The sequence below is a fragment of the Salmo salar genome, chromosome 09, assembly GCF_965601325.2.
Source record: "Salmo salar chromosome 09, fSalSal1, whole genome shotgun sequence".
Taxonomy (NCBI): Eukaryota; Metazoa; Chordata; class Actinopteri; order Salmoniformes; family Salmonidae; genus Salmo; species Salmo salar.
Genome location: NC_138299.1, coordinates 133,849,242 through 133,871,073, shown reverse-complemented (window position 1 = coordinate 133,871,073; position 21,832 = coordinate 133,849,242). Strand labels below are relative to the sequence as shown.

The window sequence follows — 21,832 nt, the reverse complement described above, 5'->3', positions numbered from 1 at the left end:
ATACGTTTTAAAGACTCTAAATAGTTTTCCAAATCAGATAAAAAAATTAAGGGGCCTTTTCTTCATAAATTTAGATTTGTGTATGAAATATTTTCCTAATAAAATAGATTTATGACATACTCACGTTCAATTGTGGAATCAGTGTAGTAAAATAATATGTAAAACTTAGAAATTTCAATGGTTGTATGCAATTTGAGGCCAAGATGTATTTTTACATCAGTCCAGAACACTTCACTATATAAACAATTACAGAATAAGTGTTCAATAGATTCAGTTTCTAGTTCACAAAAACTGCATTCACTGGTAACATCAAGTATATATTTAGAAATCAAGCTATTACATGGATAGAATCTATGGATTATCTTAAAGGAGATCTCCTTTACTTTATTGGTCACCATAAATTTGTGTGGAGTGAGCCAAGCACGGCGCCAGTTTACATCAAACGATGATGCCCAACAAAATATCGCAGAGGGAATAGACTTCCTGTAGAAAATATCCCTTAATAAACGATTGTTGAATTTCGTATCTAGTAGATCAATGCCATTCACCTGAATATCGCTTACAATCGGAGATATTCAAAATGTATTATTATTTTTTATTTTTTTTGAAACAGTACCAAAGACACATTTTGAAGTGTTAGTGCTATCTGGAATCCTTGGGACTTCCCTACCCTAAACCAATAATCTAACTTCTTACCTAACCATGTTAAATTTCAACTTCAATGGGTAGGATCCCAGATAGCACGGACCTTTTGAAGTCTGACAGGCTGAGGCTACATACGAAAGTATGTGGACATCCCTCCAAATTAGTGGATTTGGCTATTTCAGCCACACCCGTTGGTGACAGGTGTATAAAATCCCCATAGACAAACATTGGCAGTAGAATGGCCTATACTGAAAGCTCAGTGACTTTCAACGTGGCACCGTCATAGGATGCCACCTTTGCAACATGTCAGCGCATCAAATTTCTGCCCCAGGCAAATTTCAGCTAGAGCTGCCCAAGTAAACTACAAGTACTGTTATTGTGAACTGGAAACATCTAGGAGCAACAATGTCTCAGCCATGAAGTGGTAGGCCACACAAGCTCATAGAACAGCAATGCTGAGTGCTGAAGTGTAGAGCGTAAAAATCTTATGTCCTTGGTTACAACACTCACTACCGAGTTCCAAACTGCCTCTGGAAGCAATGTCAGCACAAGAATTGTTAGTCAGGAGCTTCATGAAATGGGTTTCCATGGACGAGCAGCCGCACACAAGCACAACAGTTTGGGAAGGCACTTTTCTGTTTCATCATGACAATGCCCCCATGCACAAAGCAAGGTCAATACAGAAATGGTTGGTCGAGATTGATGTGGAAGATCTTGACTGGCCTGCACAGAGCCCTGACCTCATCTCCATCGAACACCTTTGGGATGAACTGGAACTCCAACTGAGAGCCAGGCCCAACCTCACCAATGCTCTTGTGGCTAAACAGAAGCAAGTCCCCACAGCAATGTTTCAACATCTAGTGGAAAGCCTTCCCGGAAGAGTGGAGGCTGTTATAACAGTACAGGGGGAACCAACTCCATATTAATTCCCAAGATTTTGGAATGAGATGTTCGACGAGCAGGTGTCCACATACTCTTGGCCATGTGTGTCATCAGTAGTATTCTGGCAGCAATTTTATAAATGATCTCGAGTGTGTGGTTGATTGATCTATTATTCACATACAAATTATGCTTCCTTACATTTGAATTCATTCAGAAGCAGATGGCAACATGGCAATTGTACACCTCACCCACCCAGTCAAACATTGCAAAGGAGCTACAGTACAAGATGTTGACACTTGCTCAAATGTATCCAAGTGAATTTAACTATTGCTTGAGCAAGTATACTTTTGAGTCATAGCCTAAACTTCTCAACAAGATTCATCTGTTCCCAGAGCTGCATTTTACACCTCACCTATTATTTTCAATATCATGAGACATTTATTGTATTGTAGTCAGACAATTAGATGTAGTATAAAGGTTCCAACCAGGTGTTACCATGCACTTACCTGGTAGAATGCAAAGAACTGAAGACTCCAACATGGTCTTTCTTAGAAACGTAAGATTGAGGTCTATTAATGTAAAATGTCTAATATTCTGTTCCAAGTATGGTTTCCATCATCGCCAGGCATACCTCACAGCTGTGAACAATAATGAATCCCTCCCATTATATTAATACTTCATATACACAGTATACAATGTAATTATGAATATTTAATGATTGTCAATAGCCCTAGTCTGTCTATCATTATTGACCTAAGAAAAATATACATTATGCATTCACTGAAGAAAATCATGAAATGTTTAGACACGCCTTCATTGAAACCTTTAGCTCAAAATCAGTAAATCCCTGTGTGAACTTGTTATAGACATGTAATATGTCAAGCTGTGCATGTTCTTTGAGAACCTCCCTCCAACCCAATAAAAAGGACAACATTTACAGATTTTTGTTTAATGTTGCAAACAATAATGACATCCAGATGTTAACAATTTTGCTGAACGTGAGAAAGACCATGAAAGCAAAACAAATCCTGTTCAAGGTGTGAAGAAGTCTGAAGCCCTCAATCTATTCACAAGGCAGAATATAGCAGACAGATGGACTTGATACTGGGGGGAAGGACCAACAGACAGTGTAAGCTTGTCTGCCAGTCCCTCTGATCCACCTAGCCAGTGCAGCATAGGGATTGCTTGGGACCTGCAAATGGCAAAAAAGTGATTTATTTTCACAGGGTAGGTACAACAGCACAGTTTTATAAAGCATTCATTCAATGATAACTATATTACAAGAGACACATTCTCCCTCCCGACAATTTGTTTATAGACCTTGTCTAACCCAAGAAAGGGAAAGCGGAGTTTTTCCAATAACAATAAGAGTCAAGTCTAATATCCATTTAGGTTCACTTCAGGCCTGGTTTAGAATTTACACCCAAGGACCCCGATTTTGTAATTCTGAATTTAGCCAATCAAATAGAGAAAATCGGCTTAAATCAGGAAGCTAACTTAGTCTAGCATCGAGAGCAGAACATCTGAATGCTGAAGCTACACCAGAATGTCCTACTACAGTTATAACATTTTAAGCTTCAGCTAAAACACGTTTTATGGTGCATCAGCACCACCATGTCCAATTGTCCTATCGATTGCTGGTGTATGGAGTAACGCACGCCGACTCTCCCACTGACTGACAGAGAAAGCAGCTTGGAGAAAGACCAGTCTGGGTCTAAATGCATGGAGGTCTCGAGTCTAGAGGAGGCATAAGTGGTATTCTCTCAATGAGAAGATTATTTTCTCTTAGAGCAGCTTTAGTCTGCCACAATCCCATCACATATACAGAGGAAGGATCCAGTTCATTCATTTACAGACCTGTCCTCCTAACAGCAACAAACAAACACATTAAGTACAGAGCCGTCTGCAGCCATCATGCCAGCCTGAGCCGACCTGTCTGGTAGAGTCTGTCTGGTGTCTTTGAAAAGTCAATATGCAAAATACACAGTATACATAGAAACCATACAGCTGCTTACTGGTAAGAGACAGTAGGGGTACAACCCTCTAAAAGAGATGGAGTTCTCTTATCCTACTTTTCGCTCTTGTAACAGTATATTGTTTGTCAAGTGGACCAATTAGCATTTGACAGTTTAGCGGGGTGGCCTGTGGCTGATTGAGTCTGTGTCTGAAGTGCACTACTTTTAGGGAATAGGGTGCCATGTCAGTTCAGTGGCTTACATCACAGCACTTGAAAGGCCCACCAAACCAGACAGCTCAGCCCCTGGTACAACAGGGGCACATGCAGCAGTTCTATTGACGGCAGGTCAAAGGTCAAACTAGCCACTATGAGGGTTCAAAGGTCAGCAGCAGCAGCTAGCTACAGCCAAACAAATACACACAGGAAGATATTCAGCAAAGAACCTTAAGATAAGATCAGTTAAGCAAGTGGAATTCTTTATTATAGAAGTGCATCAATGGAAAAAGGCTGATAAATTGTTTATGCATTTTATTAAGTATTTTTAAATTTCTTACATCTTCGATCATCAGTCCGACAAAGGACCAAAGATCTACCGAAAAGCAGGGATGTGCCAGACAATAGGATTTTCCCTCACCTGCTGCAGCGTAAGAAGTAGCAAGATGTTATTTATTTTTTAAGGGAAATGGAGGGATTTGGTTTTCATTTTGTTCAGCCTCCTAGCTCCTAAAATGAACAGAATATGATAAAAGATCTGCCTGCCACCCAGGAGACGACTGCAATGTGTTAGTCGGCCTGTGGAGTTTCGCCTCGAGGGCACTTCACTAGGAGTCTAAGCACTCTTCTGGGCACAAATGGAGACTAGCCCAAGACCAAAGCCAAGGCCTTTCTGTGGCAAGGGAGCTGCTTTATGTAGGTTTAGGGGTGACTATACCTTTACAAGAACTACCATCAGACCGCTCTACTGTACAGCGAGCACAAGCATTCATTAGCATGTCTACTGCTAGCATTTTATTTCATCAATTGAATGAATCCCCCCCAATAGTTCAGTCAGTTCGGTGGAAACACAGATTTGGACACTTCCCTACAGCTCAGTAAAATTACATGTATTTTGCCCCCCCACAGAAACAGCTTTATTACCTCTCAATTATTTCTGCCCCCCCCCCCCCCCCCCGGAGAGCTCTTTTGCACATCCCAAAACAAACCTGAGGCAACTTTTACTCCTTGTCATGCTATGACAGCGTGTGACAGTCCGACTCATTCGAAACTTGCATATTTAATCCAAAACTAAGGCTTAAGCTTGCCCTCCCTAATTTACACAGCCCATAGATGCAAGCAGCACAAGACAATGGCCAACTGAGCATAAAAATCGCTTACATGATTCCTATAGTATAACAGACAACCCAGCAGACACCGGATTCGTCAAATGGTTAGAAAAAGGGAGAGTTCAGTTGAGTCCAATGGAAAATCACTCAGGTTAGATTTGAGACAACGAGCCATCTTACAGAGGGAGGGAGACAACTAAAGATCCTTTAAGTGAATTGAAATTAAAAGAGGTGATCCCTGATGTCTGCTGCTAAAGGGCCAAGTGTTAGAGAAAGGCTGAGAAGCTCGCCTTATCAGTTGCAGCCAACCGTAAGGCCCAGTACCGGGGCGTTCAGACAGGGGGCAGCTTTTCAGGGAGGAGTAACCTCACGCTATCGGCTCACATAGCTTTCAGGTTAGCATTTAGGCTTACAGTCCACCAACGGAAATAAGGGCACCATCTGCACAGCATAGCCAGGTTAATTCATTGAGATGCCAAAACAGAAATGTTATCCGATTCAATAAACGTGAAGCAGAATACATTTATTGGATAGGATAATGCTACGTTTTTCTACTCAGTTTAGGACACGTCATGACAAGAGTAAAAAGCTGTTTTGTTGTCTCAACCCCCAGATGTCCAAAAATAAACAGTTTGAAACATTTGTATATGCAGCAATTAATATATTCACTAGTTCCACATGAAGAGAAACGGTATGCACACTTCAGAAGTGATGTTACAAAGCTACAGATAACTCCAATAAACCCCCCCCAGACAGACAATCTCATATCCTCCGGCATCAAGGGATTATACTTTTCCTTTTGTCGTCCCCCCCACCAAAAAAAATATCACCAACAGAGACTACAACAGTGAAAAGGAGAGAGAAAAATAAAAATATAAGTAGGCAGACAAAAAGAAAGCTGACAAACGTTTTTTTTAATTATCGGTTTTAGTGCCCTACATTTTACCCCCAGTCAAAGAGTGTGTCCCAAATGGCACCCTATTCCCTGTATAGCGCACTACTTTTTACAAGGGCACAAGGGCCCTGGTCATCGGTATTGCACCACATAGGGAGCCATTTGTGACACACAAAGAAACATCTGCCTTCAGTAAGTAGGTAGGTAAGGCTGCATGTGACAGACTTAGACAGCCCCGCCCATGTTAAACCTATGGTACTTCTAGACAACGTTATCATGTAAATTTACAGTATACAATTTTGGATTCATCATCACCATGCAAGAATACTTTTTTTGCTGTGCAACATTTAATAGCTCAATCTACATCCAGAATAATGTACATAAAAGGACCATAGTTATTGGACCAGAGAGCGTGATGACAGGATAAGGTATTAACCATGGTGTGTGTGTAGCCAGAGGAGATGAAGGAGACGGTGGGAGGTGAGGTGGGGTGCAGGGGTTGGAGTGGGAGGAGAGGGGGTGGTGGTGGTCTGATCTTCAGGTCTGATCGGATCAGCGACACTCCCACACTTTAACTGTTTGATCTACGCTTCCGGTGACGACGTACGGAGCATTCTTGTGGAAATCTGAGGAGAGGAGAAAGGGCATTAGTACAAAGGAAGCGTAGAGAGGTTATTCATCACAAACCAATATTCCAAATAGCATTATGACCTGAATATATTGAAGTCGGAAGTTTACATACACCTTAGCCAAATATATTTAAACTCAGTTTCACATTTCCTGACATTTAATCCTAGTAAAAATTCCATGTCTTAGGTCAGTTAGGATCACCACTTTATTTTAAGAATGTGAAAAGTCAGAATAATATTAAAGAGAATTACTTATTTCAGCTTTTATTTCTTTCATCACATTCCCAGTGGGTCAGAAGTTTACATTACACTCAATTAGTATTTGGTAGCATTGCCTTTAAATGGTTTAACTTGGGTCAAACATTTCAGGTAGCCTTCCACAAGCTTCCCACAATAAGTTGGGTGAAATTTGGCACATTCCTCCTGACAAAGCTGGTGTAATTGAGTCAGGTTTGTAGGCCTCCTTGCTCGCACATGCTTTTTCAGTTCTGACCACAAATTTTCTATAGGGTTGAGGTCAGGGCTTCGTGATGGCCACTCCAATACCTTGACTTTGTTGTCCTTAAGCCATTTTGCCACAACTTTGGAAGTATGCTTGGGGTCATTGCCCATTTGGAAGACCCATTTAGGACCAAGCTTTAAATTCCTGACTGATGTCTTGAGATATTGCTTCAATATATCCACATCATTTTCCATCCTCATGATGCCATCTACTTTGTTAAATGCACCAGACCCTCCTGCAGCAAAGCACCCCCACAACATGATGCTGCCACCCCCGTGCTTCACGGTTGGGATGGTGTTCTTCACCTCGTAAGCCTCCCCCTTTTTCCTCCAAACAAAACAATGGTCATTATGGCCAACAGTTCTATTTTTGTTTCATCAGACCAGAGGACATTTCTCCAAAAAGTACGATCTTTGTCCCGATGTGCAGTTGCAAACCGTAGTCTGGCTTTTTTATGACCGTTTTGGAGCAGTGGTTCCTTCCTTGCTGAGCAGCCTTTCAGGTTATGTCGATATAGGACTCGTTTTACTGTGGATATAGATACTTTTGTAACTGTTCCCTCCAGCATCTTCACAAGGTCCTTTGCTGTTGTTCTGGGATTGATTTGCACTTTTCGCACCAAAGTACGTTCATCTCTAGGAGACAGAATGCGTGATTAGTTATTTTTGAGGTCGGTTCAGTTTCGTTTCGATTATAAAAAAAATAATGTTTTTTCAACATTAAATGCACTACGCATTGTGTGTGGAATGCTATAACAAATTAAAACAATTAATAAAAGTACAATGGTAGTGACTTTCCATTACCGCTTATCACTTATTAACTCTCATTTATTCCCATTACTTTAACTCTTTAGGGATAGGGGGCAGCATTGGGAAGTTTGGATTAAAAGCATGCCCAGAGTAAACTGCCTGTTACTCAGGCCCAGAAGCTAGAATATGCATATAATTAGTAGATTTGGATAGAAAACACTAAAGTTTCCAAAACTGTTAAAATAATGTCTGTGAGTATAACAGAACTCATATGGCAGGCGAAAACCTGCCAAAAATCCAACCAGGAAGTGGGAATTCTGCGGTTTGTAGTTTAACCTGTTTGGGCTAGGGGGCAGTATTGAGAATTTTGGAAAAAATATGTGCCCATTTTTAACTGCCTCCTACACCAACTCAGAAGCTAGAATATGCATATTATTGTTCAGGTTTGGATAGAAAACACCCTAAAGTTTCTAAAACTGTTTGAATGGTGTCTGTGAGTATAACAGAACTCCTATGGCAGGCAAAAACCTGACAAGGTTTCATGCAGGAAGTGGCCTGTCTGACAAGGAGTCGTGCGTCTTGCATCTGTTTATTGAAGAGTAAGGATCTTAGCTGTAACTGACAATTCCCAGGGCTCCAATAGGCTCTCAGAACCCGGGAAAACCCTGAACGATGACGAGGCAGCCTCTGGCTGAAACAGATTATCGCCTTATCCAAGTGGCCGATCAGAGGACCATTGAATGAGGCGCGTGCACGATTCGCCCCGTGGAGAAATTTCATTCGGCTGTTTAGCTTATTGCAGATTCCCGGTCGGAATATTATCGCTTTTCTACGAGATAAATGGCATAAAAATTGGTTTTAAACAGCGGTTGACATGCTTCGAAGTACGGTAATGGAATATTTAGACATTTGTCACGCCAATGCGCCATGCGCACGACCGTTATTTACCATTCGTATAGTGTCTAGAACGCACAAACAAAAGAGGATATTTGGATATAACGATGGATTATTTGGGACCAAACCTACATTTGTTATTGAAGTAGAAGTCCTGGGAGTGCATTCTGACGAAGAACAGGAAAGGTAAGAACATTTTTCTTATAGGAAATAGGATTTTGGTGAAGGCTAATCTTGCCGGGTGTCTAAATAGCTAGCCGTGATGGCTGGGCTATGTACTTAGAATATTGCAAAATGTGCTTCATCCGAAAAGCTATTTTAAAATCGGACATATCGAGTGCATAGAGGAGTAATGTATCTATAATTCTTAAAATAATTGTTATGCTTTTTGTGAACGTTTATCGTGAGTAATTTAGCAAACTGTTAGTAAATTCCCCGGAAGTTTGCGGGGGGTATGCTTTTTCTGAACGTCACATGCTAATGTAAAAAGCTGTTTTTTGATATAAATATGAACTTGATTGAACAGACATGCATGTATTGTATAACATAATGTCCTAGGTGTGTCATCTGATGAAGATCATAAAAGGTTAGTCCTGCATTTAGCTGTGGTTTGGGTTTTTGTGACATTATATGCTAGCTTGAAAAATGGGTGTGTGATTATTTCTGGCTGGGCACTCTCCTGACATAATCTAATGTTTTGCTTTCGTTGTAAAGCCTTTTTGAAATCGGACAGTGTGGTTAGATTAAGGAGAGTCTTGTCTTTAAATAGCTGTAAAATAGTCATATGTTTGAGAAATTGAAGTAATAGTATTTCAAACGATTCAAAAATCGCGCCACTGAATTCAGGTGGCTGTTACGTAGGTGGGAGGAATTCGTCCCGCCTTGCCCATAGAGGTTAAGTGAATGCCTTTCGAATATCCAGTGTCTGTGGGGTCAGATTGCACTTCCTAAGGCTTCCACTAGATGTCAGTCTTTAGAAGTTGTTTCAGGCTTCTATTGTGAAAGGGGAGCGAATAAGAGCAGATGGCCCAGGTGAAAGCCTTCAGTTTAGTCACGCGCGTGGCCGTGAGCGCCATTGCCTTTCCTTTCTAATGAAAACAGTATTGTCCGGTTGAAGCATTATTGAATATTTATGATAACACCCTAAGGATTGATTAGAAACATCGTTTGACATGTTTCTACAAACTCAAATGGAACTTTTTTGACTTTGTCTAGACTTTGTGCATTTGGATTACTGGACCAAACGCGAACAAAAAGGAGGTATTTGGACATAAAGAAACTTTATCGAACAAAAACATTTGTCTAACATGGAGTCCTGGGAGTGCCACCAGATGAAGATCAAAGGTTAGTGATTAATTTTAACACTATTTCTGACTTTTGTCACACCTCTCCTTCTTTGGAAAACGGCTGTATGGTTTTTTTGTGGCTAGGCGCTGGCCTAACATAATCGCATGGTGTGCTTTCACCGTAAAGCCTTTTTGAAATCGGACACAGCGGCTGGATTAACAAGAAGTGTATCTTTAATCGTATGTAGAACACTTGTATCTTATCAATGTTTATGATGAGTATTTCTGTAATTTGATGTGGCTCTCTGCATTTTCACCGGATGTTTGTTTGAGACAATGCATTTCTGAACATAACACGCCAATTTCAAAAGACCTAACATTATCGCATGGTGTGCTTTCACCGTAAAGCCTTTTTCAAATCGGACACTGTGGTTGGATAAACGAGAAGTTTCTCTTTAAAATGGTGGATAATACATGTATGTTTGAGGAATTTTAATTATGAGATTTCTGTTGTTTGAATTTCACTGGCTGTAGGCCAGGTGTTCCGCTAGCGGAACCCCCTTCCCAGAAAGGTTAATAAAATATTTCAGTTGTGTGTGTTAGATTTTATTTCATTACTTTATTTCATTCCTTTGGTGTCTGACAAAATCACTATTTTGTAGTTCAAAGTGAATAAGGCATACTTATGACTGCTGAATACCATCAATCCCTAAGATCATGTATTTTCAGGTAGAGATAGAGAGCAGCTGTTGCTTTGAAAGTTATCACCTCACGATCACGCATCCTTCTCTCTTCCGCAGCAGGCATAATAGAAACAGAAAGGACAAGTAAATGTGCAATGGATTATGGTCATTGTTGTCAATGACCATGTTTTATGGGTTAAACTAAGTTGAATATTGGCCAGTTGGAAACTAACTCCCTACTACATAGCACAGTTCAGGCTGGATCTGATTGATCTCTAGAGAAACTGTGCGATGTGCGCATAGAAAGAAAAAACAAAATGGAATTAGTTGGGTAAAAAAAAAATACCTGAAATTTCAGTTAAATCACCCAGCACTAACATTTTGCTAGTGTGCCGCACTGAACAAGACCCAGCTGCAACTGACGCTGGCTGTAGAAGAAAAGATTGAGTGCGGCTTACCCAGAGAGGTAACAAAATGTTCATGGGCACCCAGGGTCTTCATGCAGCGTTTGTTCTTGTAGTCCCAGATCCTTAAGGTCTTGTCGTCAGCACAGCTTAATATGAACTTGCCTCCAGGGTGGACAAGCATCCCGCGCACCCAGTTATCATGGCCAACCTGGGACAAAAGCATTTGGTTAGAATTGTTGATACAAAATTTAGGGTCAGTTTCCCAGACCACTCCCAGACTAAAACTAGCTTTTTAGTCCAGGACTATGCTTAGTTCAGGAAACCAGTCAACCTGGGACAGAGCGTTCGGTTAAGACTAGGGTTCAAGAAGGTCAATCTTATTGCCATTCATGTCATGTGCGGACTGGATTCAACAACATAAAATGGGGACATTTTCCCCCAAAAAATTGCATGAATCGAAATTACCATCTATTGTATGTCTAAGATTGATGGTCCACTCACCAGTGTCATAAGGCACATTCCAATGCTGACATCCCACATCTTGATGGTCTTGTCTCTGGAGCCAGACAGCAGGAAAGGGCCCGGCTTACCACTCTTCTTAGACTGGAAGGACACAGGGAGAACAAGAACACGATGAGCTCCAATTGCCGCAGTAAAATACCAAAACAGAACCTTTAGCAGTATTCACTTGCAGGACGTCAACGCTTAATCATTTCGTTGTGAGGGCTATATGCAGCCAGCAGCCTTCTGAAATAAATACATTTTTATACCACAGCCTTTGATAAATAAATACCACCTTAAAATCAGGGGAAATGGACTACCAACAAAATAGTTATCAGAGAATGCATCTCTAGAGCAGGGCACATGCCTACACTTCAGAGGTTCAATTACAGATTCTGCTTCCATATAAGAGTGATTCTGAACACAGTAGCAGAAACTTGCACTGAGGGGACCTTACAGCTGAGGGCAATATTTGATTATAGACCAAAATTTGCACTTAGATTCAATTGTTCCATTTCTACATGGTCTGTGGTGCAGTGTAAATTGCATTTTTCCCATACTAAAACAACCATCCATTTCTTATTTTAAAAACATCCATCTTCGGCAGCTAACCATGAGTGAAGAGGATATATTTGGTCTTCAGCACTAACTATTTCTTGGGCGCGCAGAAATGGTCTGTCCTCGGTTGCAACACACTACTGAGTTCTGAACTGCCTCTGTAAGCAATGTCAGCACATTAACTGTTCGTTAGGAGAACCATGAAATGGCCGAGAAGTCGCACACAGGCCTAAGACCACCATGCGCAATGCCAAGCGTCGACTGGAGTGGTGTAAAGCGCGCCGCCAATGGACTCTGGACCAGTGGAAACGTGTTTTCTGGAGTGATGAATCACGCTTCACCATCTGGCAGTCCGACAGAAATCTAGGTTTGGCACTACCAACCGAATGCAGTGCGTCAACTGTAAAGTTTGGTGGAGGAGGAATAATGGTCTGGGGCTGTTTTCCATGGTTCGGACTAGGCCCCTTAGTCCCAGTGAAGGGAAATCTTAATGCTACAGCACACAATGAGATTCTAGACGATTCGGTGCTTCCAACTTTGAGGCAAAAGTTTGGCCTTCAGCATGACAATGCCCCTGTGCACAAAGAAGTCCATACAGAAATGGTTTGTCAAAATCAGTGTGGAAGAACTTGACTGGCCTGCACAGAACCCTGACCTCAACCCCATCGGGATGAATTAGAATGCTGACTGCAAGCAAGGCCTAATCACCCAACATCAGTGCCCAATCTCACTAATACTCTTGTGGCTGAATGGAAGCAAGTACCCGCAGCAATGTTCCAACACTTAGTGGAAAGCCTTCCCAGAAGTATGGAGGCTGGTATAGCAGCAAAGGGGGGACTAACTATATTAATGCCCATGATTTTGGAATGAGATGTTCGACAAGCAGGTGTCCACATACTTCTGGATATGTAGTGTGCACACAGATATAAAAAGTCATTACATGCCTCAGAGTTCTGAAACAGGGGAGGGCATGTTCTAACAATTTGGGTTCCCCTGTGCAGGCTCATCTCAGCACGTAGAGGAGAGCAGTCTTAAATGTCAGACTCACATTTGGCTGCTTTAGTTCACAGAACATAAAGTGTGCCAGTATAATTGATGTCAGGAGAATCATTCTACCTGAACCAGCTCTGCTACTAAGCACCAAGTTCTTCAAGTCTTCAAAAGGAGCTTTGATCAAAGGCAAGGGTAATGGGGTATGTGTGTGGGTGTGTGTGGGTGTGTGTGTGCGCACATACAACAATACCTTAGCCGAGATCAACAATACCATCACTGCAGACTAAGCACATCAACCATTCAAATGGGTAAATACAGAAAGAGGGCGCTAAAGAGAAAAACAGGCTCCTTCTGTGAGAACACGGGATATTGTGTATCATTGTGCGCAGGCATCGAGGCAGACAGGGTTCTTGACAGGGCCACTAGCTGCCTGTGAGGAAAAATGTTTTAATCGAATGAAACTTAATGAAATTGGACATGCATGATCACAAGACTTGGGAGAGCAGGACACTCACAGGGCATCGGGGAGGTGGGGGTGGGGACTCACAGGGGCAGGGTGAAGGTCTGACCCTGGGCTATGACAGGGTTGCTCCTGTACTTTTCATGGTCTGACTCAAACATGTCTGGCTCTGTGAGGTGCCAATCTTAGGTTAGGAGACAGACCAAATAAGCCAGATATATAGGAAGTCAGAGGGAGGGTGGAGAGCAAAGTACATTTTCTGACATAAGCAATAGACACACAGTAGGACGTGGGCATATTATTAACTTGGGTGTTCCCTCGGGAATATCTAGGTCTACTTTCCCTTGGGCAATCAGATACTTGTATGTACCGAGCCGTAACGTTTAAATGGGTGCGCGCACAATATTATCTTGATGTCACATTACCATTTTACTTAAGGCATTGTACATACAATGCTCTCGGAAGGCATTCAGACCACTTGACTTTTTCCACTTTGTTACATTACAGTATCATTCTAAAATTGATTAAATACTTTTTCCCTCCTCAATCTACACACAACACCCCATAACGACAAAGCAAAAAATGATTTATAGCGTTTCTTAAAAAAGTATTTAAAAGAAACTGAAATCACATTTACATAAGTATTCAGACACGTTACTCAGTACTTTGTTTCAGCGTCTTTGGCAACGATTACAGCCTCAAGTCTTTTTGGGTATGATGCTACAGGCTTGGCACACCTTTATTTGGAGAGTTGCTCCCATTTTTCTCTGCAGAAGAAAAAGCTCTGTCAGGTTGGATGGGGAGCATCGCTAAACAGCTATTTTCAGGTCTCTCCAGAGATGTTTGATCGGGTTCAAGTCCGGGCTCTGGCTGGGCCACTCAAGGACTTGTCCCAAAGCCACTCCAGTGTTGTCTTGGCTGTGTGATTGCGGTCGTTGTTCTGTTGGAAGGTGAACCTTCGCCACATTGAGGTCCTGAGTGCTCTGGAACAGGTTGTTTTCATTAAGAATCTCTGTACTTCGCTCCGTTCACCTTTCCCTCGATCCTGACTAGTCTCCAACTCCCTGCCGCTGAAAAACATCCCCACAGCATGATGCTGCCACCACACCTCACCTTAGGGATGATGCCAAGTTTTCTCCAGACGTGACGCTTGGCATTCAGGCCAAATAATCTTGTTTCTCATGGTCTGAGAGTCTTTAGGTGCCTTTTGGCAAACTCCAAGCAGGCTGTCATGTGCCTTTTACTGAGGAGTGGCTTCCGTCTGGCCCCTACCATAAACGCTTGATTGGTGGAGTGCTGCAGAGATGGTTGTCCTTCTGGAAGGTTCTCCCATCTCCACAGAGGAACTCGAGAGCTCTGTCAGAGTGACCATTGGATTCTTAGTCACTGCCCTGACCAAGGCCCTTCACCCCCGATTGCTCAGTTTGGCCGGGCGGCCAGCTCTAGGAAGAGGCTTGGTGGTTCCAAACGTCTTCCATTTAAGAATGATGGAGGCCACTGTGTTCTTGGGGACTTTCAATACTGTAGAAAATGTTTTGGTACCCTTCCCCAGATCTGTGCCACAACACAATCCTGTCTCGGAGCTCCACGGACAATTCCGTCGACCTCATGGCTTGGTTTTTACTGACATGCACTGTCAACTGTGGGACCTTATATAGACAGCTGTGTGCCTTTCCAAATCATATCCAATCAATTGAATTTACCACAGGTGGACTCCAATGAAGTTGTAGAAACATCAAGGATTATCAATGGAAACGTGATGCACCTCACCTTAATTTCGAGTCTTATTGAGATGGGTCTAAATACTTATGTAAATAAGGTTTTTAATACATTTGGAAAAAATTCTAAAAACCTGTTTTCACGTTGTCATTATGGGGAATTGTGTGCAGATTGACGAGGAAAATGTTTTATTTAATACATTTTAGAATAAGGCTGTAACGTAATAAAATGTGGAAAAAGGGGTCTGAATACTTCCTGAATGCACTGTACATAAAGGTTTTGGCACAGATCCAGGGACAGGGCATAAGGTGCTTTTGAAGAGTCAGCAGGTGGCGTTTCGAGGAATGAAGGGGGGAACAAAGGCTTTATAGTTCAGTGTGTATATCAGTATTTCAGTGTCAAGCTCCTCACCTCTGAGCCGGTGGCCTCCAAGATGGTGGGATGGGCGCTCTCAGGGGCCCAGGAGATGCACTCCACAACGTGTTCGTGCTCCCGCAGCTCGGCCTTGCACTCTTTGGACGCCACCACCCACACACGCACCGTCTGGTCGTTGGAGCAGCTGGCGATCAGGGTGCCGTCCTGGTTGGGCCGGACCATCCTCACCCACTCCCTGTGGCCCGTGAACGTCTTCACACAGTAGCTGATGGATGGGAAGAGGGGAGATGGGTTAAAGATGGTTGCTTACTTCGCAGAGGCATAGGAAATGTTGAATACTACTTAAAAGAAGAGAAGCTCCTGCACACTTATGTGAACGTTTTGGCTTACGGTAAGAACTGCTATTTGGCAACATACTTACCCAGTGGCCACCTCCCACATTTTAATGGTTTTGTCCCTCGAGGCAGATACTATGTGATCTCCATTGGGCATGATGGCTACAGATGAAACATTGTGATCGTGTCCTGGAAAACAAAAAGACAACGCAATGAGACCTTCACTTGGCCATAGGTAGCCTAGCAGTTGAGAGCGCTGAGCCAGTAACCGAAAGGTTGCTGGCTCAAATCCCCGAGCTGGCAAGGTTGACAAAATATGCCATTCTACCAACAACCCCCCGGGCGCCGATGATGTGGACATCAATTTAAGGCAGCCCCCCCTGCATCTCTCTGATTCAGAGGGGTTGGGTTAAATGTGAAAGATACATTTCAATTAAATGCATTCAGTTGTGCAACTGACTAGGTATCCCCTTTCCAAAACAACCACTCTGACAAATAACTATTGGTTAAATGTCCAAGTACTGTACTTTAGACAGAGGCCAGTTGGGCTAAATGCATTGTTAGCCAGCTTTTCCTGCCCAAGCCTTTCCATTTCTGAATGCCACCCACTTTGACAAGTCCTTCCCATCCCCTTCATAATGTCACCGGAACTAAAACATGCCATAAAAATTGGTTTTGTTCAAATTAGCCAATTAACATGAGTAGTGAGATGGCCAATTACGCCCAGGGTGTCTTTGTTCCTGGAGAAGAGGCAGTTAATTACCTAGAGACCAAACCAGCCATCTTTAATCTGATAAAAAGATGAGCAAACTAAGGAGGCTCTAAAAAGGCAAGCTTAAATATATGTGGTGGGGAGGGGTAGTGTGTTGGTGGGGGGGAGCCCCACAGTGCGCTATGGCTGTTATAATAATGGGTGGTGGAAGGCTCAAAGGGCTGTTATCTGTTTGAGGGGGGCCTGAAGACACACGTAAAATGTGCCGCTTGGAATTATCCAGCAATTAGGATTAAAAGAGGGGAGGGGCAGTGATACTGCCTAAGGACTGGTACATTTAGAGTGCTGATGATATGAGAAATAGCACCTCGTCTTGAGGGTGTGTGTGTGTGTGTGTGTGTGTGTGTGTGAGTGAGAAAGTCCCCACCGCCTGTAGGAGTTGGATTGGGGAGGATGTTAAGAAGTGTGGAATGGCTGGCATTAACATTAAAGCCTGTGTGACAGAATTTGGTTGTGATGCGAAGCTCCTGTGTTTCACTGGGTTTTCTGTTAATTGAAGCAGATTGCCATGAACGTAAGTGAGGATGAGCCATATATGTGATAATGAACAGCATCGGTAGCACCTGTGTCCCAACGCACCATCCAAACACATGCTCACACATACGTCTGGAATTGCTCATCCAAGCTTTGCCTGAACCAAACAATCACACATACCTCGCCATCCCTGGTCCTCCTCATGGTCTAAGACATAATATCCTTCAAACGATTATCTCTCTAGACAGTCCCACCCATCTACTCCTGTCCCTCCAGTCCCCTCACCATGCATGGTTCTGATGCACTCAAAGCCCTGGAAGTCCCACAGCTTGATGGTCATGTCTGCAGAGCAGGAGGCCAACAGCTTGCCAGTATGGTCAAAGGATATGTCCTGGACAGAGTCTGTGTGACCCTTCAGCGTCCGCTCAAAGTCTCCTGTCTCATAGTCCCACACCTGGCAAGGAGAGAAAACACACAATTTCAGCTGCTGTGTGAACATAACACATGAAAACAAACATGAACAGAACACCCCTCAGCTGCTCTCCAGAATATAAAAGTCCCCACACCGCAACAGAGACCCCAAATACCACTGTCTCATCTAGCCTAGTCTGCACCGTGACACTGCCTCTTCCCCAAGCGACCAAGCAGCCAAAACAGGCTTACAGTAGGCAGGCTGTGACTGGCATAGAGAGATAAGGATAGATCCAGAAAATGCAGTAGAAGATCATATTAATATCATATCACAAGAGAGCCAATACATCCTGGGTGAGGTGCCAGACAGACTTCTCTAGACATTAAATACCCACAGTTCACTGTCTGAGGTTTGTCTCTAGAGCTCAAAATAGCACAGAATGACGAGCCTACAAGCCAGACGGCGTCGACATGCAAACACCGACCCCATACATATTCAACGTTCAAAACATTTGTCTGATTAAGTTACTGTTTCTAGAAGAATACATTTGTCTGTGAAGCGTATAAATTCAAATATCCCCAAATAAGCCTAGGGTGGTTGAATAAATGTATTTTGTGATTGTGTTGATATTGACAGTGGGATTTGGGTCTTAAATAGCAGGGTCAGCAACAAACACTAGTTTGGCTGCATCTAAGACATGATGGGTATCACATTACCCTGTGTTTCCAGACAGGCAGGCAGACACTGTGGGGGATAAGCTTTTCCTCCATCGCTGAGCATGGGGGGGGGGGGGGGGCGCAGACTGACAGAAGCCCACTCCTTCTGCCTCATTTAGGCTTTCTCCACTGCCAAGTCCACCCGCCCCCGCCCGTTTTGAGTCTAGTCTACCACAAAATCCACCGCAGTATGGCGTGGTGTTAAGTCTGCCAGTACCACCAAGACCATTACTTAGTCTGCTGAGCTTGTGCTTCTGCCACCAAACCCATCAGTGCTGAGCTTGTGTTACCTATGCAAGTGGCGGGCTAGTGAAACATAGTGGTGCAATTTATTACAGCTTTTATGGTATTTTCTTCTGCAGATCAATGTATCCTATTAGCTCAGTAAGCTGCAGTATAGATGCACTGAGAGAATGACACTAAAAGTCACTTTAAAATAATGTGGTTCAGTCTGTGCTGAAGGCCTCCGCAGGGTCTTTCTTCCCATAAGCAGCAGTTAACCTGACACTCAACCTCAAGCTGTTTGGCCTAGTTTAGTGTGAGGGACAGGGCTTCTTATCACCATGCAGAGAAAGGGAATGCGAGACACACCGAGAGCAAAGGAAGGATAGAAGGCTCACTGCTCACAAAACCTGCTGATTTACATACTGCCAAGGTGGCAAGCTCAAGGACAGTAATATATATATATATATATATATATATATATATATATATATATATATATAAAAATAGATTGCATAGATTTGCTATGTTAGCAGAAGGGAGCGCAGAGGACCAGAGTGGGAAGCAATGAGGGCAAGCAGAGCATCAAAGCCCTGACAATTACTCCCTGCATACTAAAAGAGGAGAAAGAGAGACTAGTTTGACTGCAGGCAAACCAACAGCCTTACTGGAATGTCAAAGAGAATGTCAGAGAGAATGTCAGTGTGCAGAGCTCTTACGTTCAGCTCCCCAGTTAAAGATTTAACAGCAAGGTCTGGAGGGAAAGTAGGGCACAGAGTGAGGCGAGCCAGGCTAGGAAAGAAGAAGCGGCATAAGAGGGCAGATTGGGAGATTTGAGGCCTGACTGTGCCTGCTCTGAGATGGCTGGATGGTGGTCGTGGCAGGAGGGCCAGCACTCAAGCGAAATATGAAATAACATGGGTAAAAGAAGGAGGGAGGAGGTGGTGAAGGGCCCTGGAGGGAGTGTGGCAAAATAGAGAACAGGCGACTGATTCCAGATGAATAAAAGATACAGCACAAATATTTATACTCATTTAGGCACAGAGGTAGCTCGCTGTGGTAGCGAAGCAGACCAGACTGGCTGTAAAAACAGCATGGCAGACAAACCAGAGTTATTATTATACTGCCTGTATTAATGCATTTAAAAATAGCAAATTATGGATGTCAAATCGAAAGAGGGAGAGAGGGGGGTTGCTGTAGGGCGTTTCCTGATAAAAGGAGAGCGCGAGCGGGAGAAAGCGAGCGAGCAAGTGTGGTAGGTATTAGGTAGTGCTGATGCGATGCCAGGCTGGCACACAGGCTGAATGAACAACAAGGAAGCAGAGCTCATCGCGTTGGGAATGCAGCTAAAAGCAAAACACTATCGTTTTATGAGCATCTCTCCTCTGTTATTGTTAAAAAAACGTATCTAAAAAGAAATCCACACACGCCTAGAGCATATTATACAGCTAAGCAAATCCAATGCAAGTCAATAGAGAATGAAGTCTGCTACAGCGCACACCATCTTTCAAAATATTTCTGCAGCATTTAAGGTCCCCAAGAACACTGGCCATCATTCTTAATGGAAGAAGTTTGGAACCACCAAGACTTCCTAGAGCTGGCCCGCCTGGCAAAACTGAGCAATCAGGGGAGAAAGGCCTTGGTCAGGGAGGTGACCAAGAACCCAATGGTCACTCCAGAGTTCCTCTGCAGAGATGGGAGAACCATCTCTGCAGCATTCTACCAAAATCAGGCCTTTAGGGTAGAGTGGCAAGATGGAACCCACTGCTCAGTAAAAAGACAACAGCCCGCTTGGAGTTTGCCAAAAGGACTCTGACCATAAGAAACAAGATTCTCTGGTTTGATGAAAGCAAGATTGAACTCTGGCCTGAATGCCAAATGCCACATCTGGAGGAAACCTGGCACCACCCCAACGGTAAAGCATGGTGGTGGAAGCATCATGCTGTGGGGATGTTTTTCAGTGGCAGGGTCTGGTAGACCAGTCAGGATCAAGTGAAAGATGAACGGAGCAAGGTACAGAGATATCCTTGATTAAAACCTGCTCCAGAGTGCTCAGGACATCAGACAGGGGTAAAGGTTCACCTTGCAACAGGAGAAAGACCCTAAGCACATAGCACACAGCCAAGACAATGCAGGAGTGGCTTCGGGACAAGTTTGAGTGGCCCAGCCAAAGCCCAGACTTGAATATGATCAAACATCTCTGGAGAGACATGAAATTATCTGTGCAGCAACGCTCCCCATCCAACCTGGGAGCTTGAGAGGATCTGCAGAGAAGAATGGGAGAAACTCCCCGAATACAGGTGTGCCAAGCTTGTAGCGTCATACCCAAGACGACTCATGGCTGAATTGCTGCCAAAGGTGCTTCAAGAAAGTTCTGAGTAAAGGGTCTGAATACATATGTAAGTGTTATTTTTACATTTGCAAACATTTCTAAAAACTGTTTTTGCTTTGTCATTATGGGGTAGTGTGTGTAGATGAGGAAAAAACTATTTAATCCATTTTAGAATAAAGGTTGTAACTTACACTTTCCGAATGCACTGTATTTGGCATATTTGGGTTTAGAACAGGTCAAGTAATACTATATGCTTTTAAACAATTTAATTCTGAAATGTACCTCAAAAAAGCCATTTTAATGTCTTCACATTTTCTCAAAATCCAAACTTAGATTGACACTGATATTGTAATTATCGATGTGGCCTAAATACACACTTGCACCAACTACACTGAACAAAAATATAAATAACAATTTACTGAGTTAGAGTTCATAAGGAAATCTGTCAATTGAAATAAATTCAGTAGGCTCTAATCTATGGGTTTCACATGACCAGTAATACAGATATGCATCTGTTGGTCATAGGTATCTTTAAAAAAAGGTAGGGGCGTGGATCTGAAAACTAGTCAGTATTTGGTGGGACTACCATTTGCCTAATGCAGCTTGACACATCCCCTTTGGATAGAGTTTATCAGGCTGTTGATTGTGGCCTGTGGAATGTTGTCCCACTCCTCAATGGCTGTGCGAAGTTGCGGGATATTGGCGGGAACTGGAACACGCCGTCGTACACGTCAATCCAGAGCATCCCGAACATGCTCAATGCATGACATGTCTGGTGACATTTTCAGCTTGCAGGAATTGTGTACAGATTCTTGCGACATGGGACTGTGCATTATCATGCTGAAACATGAGGGGATGGCGGCAGATGAACGGCATGACAATGGGCCTCAGGATTTCGTAATGGTATCTCTGTGCATTCAAATTGCCATCGTAAATGCAATTCTTCGTTGTCCATAGCTTATGCCTGCCCATCCAATGACCCCACCGCCACCATGAGGCACTCTATTCACAATGTTGACATTGGCAAATCGCTTGCATACACACCACCATTTGCCCGCAACAGTTGATACCGGGATTCATCCGTGAAGAGCACACTTCTCCAGTGTGCCAGT

General features: G+C 43.1%; 1 protein-coding gene across 3 annotated transcripts in view; it reads right to left on the bottom strand.

Annotated features, from left to right (window-relative positions):
- Window positions 1-3,996: 3,996 nt before the first annotated feature.
- lis1a (Lissencephaly-1 homolog A) overlaps window positions 3,997-21,832 on the bottom strand; it is a 75,493-nt gene continuing 57,657 nt past the window's right edge. For 2 of the 3 annotated variants that reach the window (XM_014214213.3, XM_014214214.3), the window contains 6 exons: window positions 17,324-17,492; window positions 15,879-15,981; window positions 15,494-15,722; window positions 11,353-11,454; window positions 10,903-11,059; window positions 5,994-6,327 (listed from right to left, as the gene is read on the bottom strand). In XM_014214213.3, the coding sequence (XP_014069688.1) occupies window positions 6,254-6,327; window positions 10,903-11,059; window positions 11,353-11,454; window positions 15,494-15,722; window positions 15,879-15,981; window positions 17,324-17,492 (834 nt within the window). In that variant the 3' untranslated portion in view covers window positions 5,994-6,253. 3 annotated transcript variants of the gene reach the window in all.